At 39.7% G+C, this 8297-nt stretch overlaps 1 protein-coding gene across 1 annotated transcript; it reads right to left on the bottom strand.

The window, feature by feature from the left end:
• Positions 1 to 1921: 1921 nt before the first annotated feature.
• CCNA2 (cyclin A2) lies at positions 1922 to 8264 on the bottom strand. Its single transcript, XM_075200318.1, has 8 exons — positions 7827 to 8264; positions 6420 to 6672; positions 5507 to 5613; positions 4893 to 5116; positions 4612 to 4816; positions 3973 to 4086; positions 3248 to 3381; positions 1922 to 2280 (listed from the first exon to the last, which is right to left on the bottom strand). Exons 1-8 carry the CDS (start codon positions 7986 to 7988, stop codon positions 2226 to 2228), a joined length of 1254 nt encoding a protein of 417 aa, XP_075056419.1. The 5' UTR covers positions 7989 to 8264; the 3' UTR covers positions 1922 to 2225.
• Between the last annotated feature and the right edge of the window lie 33 nt (positions 8265 to 8297).

The following is an 8297-nucleotide window of genomic DNA, read 5'->3' as shown; positions in this document are numbered from 1 at the left end:
ACCCACTTTTAATCAGTAATTTTTTGAATGCTACCTGCTCTATTCACTGCAAAAAGTGTTGATTGAGTTTGCTGTTTACCATCCAGGTGTAAGTGCTGGTTACATACCAAACACAAGTGTCTGTCAAGCAGTGTGACTTTGCATGTTACTAGTAGGAAGCTACCACAGGGCAATTACCTAGAACCCCAGTTTGGTAAGAAAGGGGTGTGTCCTGGAAGAGCCCTGGCAGCTTTCAGAGCACTAGTAACCTGAAAGAGGCACCAGCTGTACACTTAAACATTTATCCTGAGCAGTCCAGCTATATTGCTAGTAGAACTTGCATGCCTTGTAGTGACATGTGCTAAAGGATTCTCAGGCATGCTTGTGAGCAGTATACTCATTCCATCTGGAACGCAGCATGGGCATATCCTAAGTGAAAATGCTCTTTTGCACAAGCATGTTATAGACTAGACAGGCATCAGCAACAAAAAGGGAAACATTAAGTTGTGGTCTGGACTTTTTTTTAAAAAAGTGTTATAGCTAGTGTCACTGGTGGAACATTGCATTTTACAGCCAACACCTTTGCTTCTAGTGGGATGTGGTTTCATTGCATCAAATGCTTCACCTGCAAGACTACTACAGTGTTCATCCGATAAGATCTTGGCCCAGTAGTGAAGATGTGGGTCATAATGGGAGTTTAAGGAAGTTCTTACTTGGATAAACACTGCATTTTAAAATGCTTATGTGACAGTAAGGGGTTTGCTTAGAGGAGTCTGAAAGCAGTATTATGGATGCATGTCTGTTACACAAAAACTGTACATGTATGTTCAGCACCGACAAAATGATATACATTGTATATGCTACTTCTAGTTTAATGCAAAGCTAACTGGCAGAAAAAGCGCTTATACATGATTACACAAAGAATGAGTACAAGTATATTTGAGACTTGGCACACCAATCCCTCTGGGATCAGAATAGCTGTGAATGCAGCCTGCACTTTCCTTCTGTTATCAGGAGTATTTAAAAACACTTAGGGGCATATTCAATTATGCTTTTGGATTCGCAGTAATGCGCCGGAACAGCCGCAAAATGTAATACACGGTACCGCAATAACGTGGATTTTCATTCGCAGCCCATAGGGTTGCAAACGAAAATCCGCATTAATGCAGTACCGTAATACCCACAAGAACGCGCACTTTTCATGGCAACGTGCATTACCGCGAATCCAAAAGCTAATTGAATATGCCCCTTAATGTCCTTTTCAAGTTGCTTAAAAAATGCATTGAATGTGTCCCCTAAATTTAAGCCAAGTTAAATAGAAAAACCCATTCAGTGGCTTCAATTTGGACACTGGCCAAGAAAAAAAAAAAAAAAAAAAATTGTTTATGCATTTTAAAAGTCAACTTAAAAAGCACTGAGGTTTTTTCTATGTATCAGTTGTCATTAATGTTCTATTTAGCAGTTATAGAACAGCACCAATAAGATATGAAGCACTACCTGTTAACTGGCTTGCTCTGACATTGAAGATGTCATTAAGCGATCTTCATAGGTTACATGTCTTGGCTTTCATTGTATTTAATCCATTATAACAGTAAACCAGTTGCATAAGACTGAATTCAGATTGACCTTTGCAGTGTTCTTGCATTCACACCTCATGAACAAGCGTTCAGTCAACCATACAGTGCAAGACTTAAAATGAATAGCTCAAGTTCTCAGAAACCAAAGTATCCCACGGAAACTTCATTGAAATTCCCCTTAATGTCAGTTTAAATGTAGTACCAATGGCATCCTAGTGCTACAGGATGTGACATGCAGGTAGTCATGTGCTACTGGTTTTTGGTGTCAGACATACAAGTTAGATGGAAGGTGGAGGTTTCCATGAACTCTTTCCAAAGTAAGCTCTAGCCCTTTAGCAACATTAAAAAAACATTTCTAGATGAGCTTGTTTTGCTGTTAACATTTATTGTCAATAACAATGATGAATATAGTTGATAAACAAGAGGCCAACTCCTTTGTTAGTGCAGTTGGCAAACAGCTTTATAAAAGAGCATAGCTAAGACAAGATTACAAATACATAAAAATTTACAAAATTTAAAACTATAAAACTAACTTTGCTTCATAATTGTTGTTCAAATCAGTTTCTGGATACCCGATTGAGTTACAAAAACAAAGTCTTCCATCATAGTAAAATATAACTGTACATCATGTGCTTTCTTCAATATACATTAGAAAAGTCCATCTCTTTGTTATGAAAATATAGATAGTGACTCTGGAGGATCAACTGTTGATATACTGTGATACCTGTGAGGGGGGAAAAGAGGGGGAAAAAGTTGAACTGCTAACCTCACATTCCAGAAGCATGGAAGGGCTCCTAAAGCCTGCCCCCACATAACAAATAGAGGGTTCTCATCTAGCATCCTTCTGTTACCCAAATTACAGCCCACTTAGTATTTGTACTCAATTCAGGAGGTGTCCCAGAAAATGAGGGTACTTTAGGTTTGGACACAGCGCTAATATGGTTAGATTGTAGTGAACAAGAGATTGTCCATAAGTTTAGAGTAGCTTTAACCATTGTTAAAAACACAAAATATAATGTTTAAAATCCAATATACCCAACTGAAGACCGTAAAAAAAAAGTAACACTTAGACCAGTGTTTGCCAACCTGTGACACTCCAGGTGTTGTGAAACTACAAGTCCCAGCATACCCTTCCAGCAATAAGCTGCTAAATATTGACAAAGCATGCTGGGACTTGGTTTCACAAACACCTGGAGTGTCACAGGTTAGCCAACACTATCCTATGACCAAAGTATGAAAGAAATAGTGTCAGAAACAGAATACCTTCTAGGATCAACTGAAATGTATTCAAATATATGTTTTTCAAAGAGTGATTTTAAATAAACCAATATATCCCCATATGAACTTGAAATATTGCATACCGTTTGCATAGGATGGATATCACCACCTATGTGTAAATATCCTCAGTAGTTCCCTATACTGCCAGAAAGAGCTGAAGTCTTGTAGTATTGTGCAGTCTAACATGCATGTTGATAGTTCTACAGGGTAGAAGATTTTGCTAGTGCTAGATATCCATTTAGATGTGTGGCTAGGTCATGTAGAAGTTACTAAGCCCATTTGATGGGGTCAGAATCTGTAGCTTGCATCATGGGATGCCCCTTATTGTACCAGGATAAGTTCCAATTCCAAGGTTCCTTGACTAGCTTACAGTATGCTTTTGCACAATGAGAGCTGTTGAAAGAATTACTCACTTTACAGTCTTGTATTTCTCACGCACAGCCTGCTGCTGGTGGGTTGCTGCAGAGATGTAGGCCTGATAAAGATCCAAAATGCAAGGTTTAAGACTTTCCAACGAGTATCCTGTGAACTCGGCCAGTGACGCAGACTGCAAGTACAGAAGCAAATTCTTAGTACATACCAAATGCATTTGTATTACATTGGCTAACTTGGACTTACAAATAAATTAGATGTTTCTAACACTAAAGCCCATAGAAATACAAATGCTTCACTTTCCTCCCAATATGCACTATGCAACAGCACACCGAAAACAAAATCGCCTTTCAATAATGTATAGCAGCACAAAGTAAGACCTGTGTGATTTTGTGCAGTGCAGCCACAATCTTTTCCTCTCCCCAAACATTTCATTATTTCCACCATTTCACTTCAGTATGAGTGGAGAGCAGTGGGCTTGTTGGATAACCACTTCAAAGTATCAATTAAAATTTGACAGAGTTTGACTCAAGGAGAAATCGCCAGATTCAGGTGGGCAGCAGCGCAAGATATTAACACTTCAATCTTAGAGAGAAATGCCACTTTGAAGAGTCAGCAAGTTCATGCAACCTTTTTGCAGGTTATGCCAAAACCTTGGAGGGGTGTTAAGCATTCTAACTAATCAAGTGTAAGGAGATACTGTGTATGGTAGCTTTTCACTGCGAGTCAATAAGCCATTAAAAAAAACAAAAAAAAAAAAAAATACCCATATTTCCTCATTGATTGTGTAGTTTGCGATGATGAATGCTGATGCAGCAATGGCAGACGGCAGATATTGGAGGAAAGGATGTGCATCAATTAAGCAGAGTTCTCCAAGATACTGCAAAGAGATTAGGTTAAACATTTCAGCAATAACTAGAAACTGCAGAAAACTAGTGCATAGATTTTTTCCAGTCAAACTACCAAGCAAATATCCTATACATATGAAAAAAAAACAAAGAAAACCCAAACAGTTATTCAGGAAGTGCGCACATGCTGAACCTCTGAGGAAAGCATGTGGGAAGGATTCTCAATCTGTTTCAAAAAGTACTCAAACAGAAATGTAGTGTTCCTTTAAAGAAAGGATGTGGCAGGAGCAAAGACTACATAATAGTTTTCAACTCAGTAACAAAAAAAAATCTCCACATAACCAATCCAAAGCATCTCATTTAGCGATTGATTGTTCCTAGTCCTCCTATAAGGGAACTTGCTTTATAAATGAGTGGTCATTGAAGCCAACCAATATGGTGGCATTTTCATTTACTCAAGAATTTGTGCAGCCATTAAGTAAAACCTGTTAAAGTGATCACAGCACAGAAATCCTCCCTTGCATTCTCAACCAAGATGCTGTAATTGTAAGACTTACCATACACAAGCTTTCCACTTTAGGGGACACTGAATGACGTCTGAAGTATTGATTGAGATATTGTAGGATAGTTGGAGCAGCAAGGTCAAACGACAAAACTTTTAGCACCAAGTGTTCCATTTTAAGAACTTGTTTCTTATTGTAAGTGTCATCTGTTATGTAAACAAATTCTGCTACTTCCGGTGGGTAGATTTCTTCAAACTTACTGAAGAGACAGACACTTGTTAGAACACAAATCTTACTACAGATGTTAAATTAGGCGTTTAATAGAAAATACTTACGAAGCCAAGAGCATAGCAGCAGTGCCAACCAACTGAAGCTTTCCTCTCAGTACAGACATTGAGGACAGAAATCTGTCAATGTAGTTTACAGCCAAATATAGAGTCTCATTTTGCAGTTTGTACTCTTCACCAACCTCAACTAGCCAGTCAACAAGGATTGCACGCATGTTACTTGTTATGTCAGGCTGTTTCTGCATGTAGCCAGCCTTTGGTTTGCACTTTATCTGTAGGGAGGAAAACAGATTAGTCCCGTTCAAAGCTTAGAAAGATTGTCACTCAAGGAACTCTAGGCATCATGCAAGACAGTAATTTACTCATTTAAAGCTTGTTTACATATACATCTTTATGCATTATATGCTAGCAAGTCACTTTAAGACTTTTGTAGTCAGACATGATTTCTCCCTTAGACAATTACTATGGCTATTCACAAAATAGGCACATATTTAACATGCTTGGAACACTGTATGCAGTAACGGGGCAAATATTGTGATGTGTCCACTATGCAATTGTATAGAACATTAACATTCACTTCCTCCAGAGAAGTACTCTGTACATTCCAGAATCCCAATGACATTTTAGACAGTTTGACGAGCAGATGAAAGCTGAAACATTACCTCCATTTCTCTGAGGTAAGTGTGAATCTCATCTGCATAGTCAAGAACTTCATTACTTCTGACTGTCTTTTCTTCTTCATCCACAATTGACATATCCATTGGAGAATCTGAAATATAGAAGTTAGCATGGTCAGTGCATAGGGGATATAACATGAACCACACATGACTGAATGGAGCTTTAATATGCTTGTGAAATTCCTCAAGAGGTTCGCTCTATTACTTTCTAGCAGTCCCTATCATGTATATGGATTTAGAAAGGTCATGCAGGTTTAGTCTTGCTGTTAAATAAATCTTTAAAGGTAGACATTAAGTGTCCTGTTACCTTTATTAATGCCAGTATCTTCTAGGTTGAAGGTTCTTCTGAAAGTTTGTCACTCCCATGTAGTTATGTGCACTAGTTAACCTAAATTATGGCGTTGTATACTTCAAAGAGGTATTGTCATAGATCTACTTTAAGCACATTTATTTTATTAGGCCCTTTCTGTACTCATCTGTCGTTCAGATGACAGCTTCTCTATTGCTCTGGAAAACAAAGCTGCTCAGTATAAGTTTGCAATACAGAGTTTCTCAATAACCCACAGCAATGAATACAAGCATGTCTGCTATTAGAGTCACAGCTGAAGTATAAATGATAACATAGAAAATAAAGTTCAACAAGTTTTAGTAAGGCATGTGCAAAGTAAAATAATCTGAAAGTCTTCCAAGTTGCTGTGGTTCTGTCCAACTTTTTTTAAATCCTATTTGTCTCAATATGAATCTCTAATGAGATGGACAAGATTTACTATTTAGCACAAACATAGCTTGAAAGTCCTTAGTAGTGAACACTGGAAGGCCAAGTGAGTGAGACTAAATGTAACACCCCTTTAATACACAGAATACAAATCATGTACTTTACGTCTCATTATTGGCTTACCAAAGCTTGCACTAACTGGCACTTCTATAGGTGCTAATGGCTGTCTTTGTCCAAGAGAAATGACCACTGCATTAAGTTGTTTAAGGTGCTCATCAAATGCAGGCTTTTTTTGAACCTGCTGCCTCCTATGGCTTGCACAGTCTGGTTCATCAACATGAATTGTAAAAGCAGACTGTTTGCCAACAACTTTTCCAGTTTGGATATGGCCATAATTTTCCTCATTGATGCCCAATGGATTTTGTGCAGAAAGAACCTAAAGACAAAAGAGGCCAAGTTATGCATTTGCTATAACAAGTCAGTCCAACTTCCCAGCCACTATGTAAAAGCATACCTTAGAACATTCATTTTTGCAAACCATATGCTTGCAAGCAGGGCCTTCTTACCTCTATTACCCAATATTGTTTTATTACTGTGTTTATACCAAATTGTAAAGAGCTACAGAATCTGCTAAATGTAAGTGTTGATTATCCTTTTTCAGTCCACAAAGCTTTGGCTCAATAGAACCAACAGCTAACAATTAAAAGTTAAGATAGCAATCTTAAATCATTTGATATATGGTAGAATGTACTCTGCTGTAAATATGGCTATTAGAAGCAGTTGATGACCTGCGGCCATATAAAGCTGATACTGTAGACCACCATCTAGCAGACACTGAAGTCACAGAATTGCATATTTATACATACAAGTTTTATATTTTTGATTCATAAAGGCTAATGGTCTACTGCTTTAAAAGGTTTTTAAATCTACATGACAGCTCCATTGCTTGGCCTAGTGTCAACATTAACTGCACATTTCCATAACTCCAGTACACAAAAATAAAACCCAAAATAAAAGTGAAACATTCAAAAGCAGGAAAAAAAAAACCCACCAAGAGAAGCTTACAATTATACAGACTCAGTTTGGGATGTTACATAGGGAATAGGGGGGGTAACAAGTTGAGAGCTCTACCAGTCAGTAAGGAGTCCTCTAATGAAACCGCTTTGTGTTAATCTTCCAGACTCCTGGATCTAGACAGACGCTGACCTGCAGGTCACATCTCATTTACATTTCTAATGAAATGGCGGAATAGGAACAAACCGGAGGCTGATACAGATATCTATATAGCTCCATATATAACATGTACTGTACATTGCAGGGTGACATGGGGAAAGTATCCCTAGGGTGGATTACAGGGGTGACTGGTGGTGCAGGATACACCGTATATTGGGGTGGATTTGGCGGGACAGATGTATAGGTTAGGGCGCACCCTCTAGCACACCGTACAGACATTACCCCATCACCGAGGGGTGCTGCACATGTACCAGTGCCCCCAGCAGCAGTAAGACACATGTAATAACACTGTACAATCAGAGCTGAAATATAAAATATAATAACCATTAATACACCGGTGCTCTGCCCTAACCTTACCGGGGGCTGCTGTTTGCCTCCTCTGGCGTGTGCTCGGGGCCTCCGATTCTCATTTAGTAACCCCAGCACGGTGCGGCCTCCATGCTGGGCAGGCTGCCCGGCTACGTGCTTCCTCGGCTGCACGTTCTCCTGGTTCTCATCCCGGAGCACAGACTGCGACATCGTGGACACGGGCGAACGAGGCGGAAAGGAACCCGGTGAAGGACTCGGGTGTAGGGGAGAGTGCTTGCACGCACGACCCCACTGCAGGGAGAGATATGGGTAGCCCGGTGAGCGGTGCACTGTCCTCCTGCCCAAAGCAGCCCACGCTCACCGGTGCACAACCGTATACAGCTCCGCTCCCGGCCTGTGCCCGCCGCTTTCTCTCTGTCCTGCCGTCACTGCGCGCTGCAGCTGCCACAGCTTTCCCAGTTCAAGTAGCCCGCGACTATTGAAATCAACCAATAAAAACGTAGCGCGGGCAGACGTCAC

This window comes from Mixophyes fleayi, chromosome 1, assembly GCF_038048845.1.
Source record: "Mixophyes fleayi isolate aMixFle1 chromosome 1, aMixFle1.hap1, whole genome shotgun sequence".
In the NCBI taxonomy this organism is placed as follows: domain Eukaryota; kingdom Metazoa; phylum Chordata; class Amphibia; order Anura; family Limnodynastidae; genus Mixophyes; species Mixophyes fleayi.
This window is presented reverse-complemented; position numbering and strand designations above follow the sequence as displayed.

Bases quoted from the DNA above. Each gene is read 5' to 3' on its own strand.
- CCNA2 (XM_075200318.1), bottom strand. From the start codon at position 7,988: ATGTCGCAGTCTGTGCTCCGGGATGAGAACCAGGAGAACGTGCAGCCG. The intron at 6,673-7,826 runs GTAAGGTTAGGG...TTTTGTCTTTAG, and splicing joins GAGGCAAACAGCAGCCCCCG to GTTCTTTCTGCACAAAATCC. The intron at 3,382-3,972 runs GTATTTTTTTTT...CTGTACTTGCAG, and splicing joins CAATCAATGAGGAAATATGG to TCTGCGTCACTGGCCGAGTT.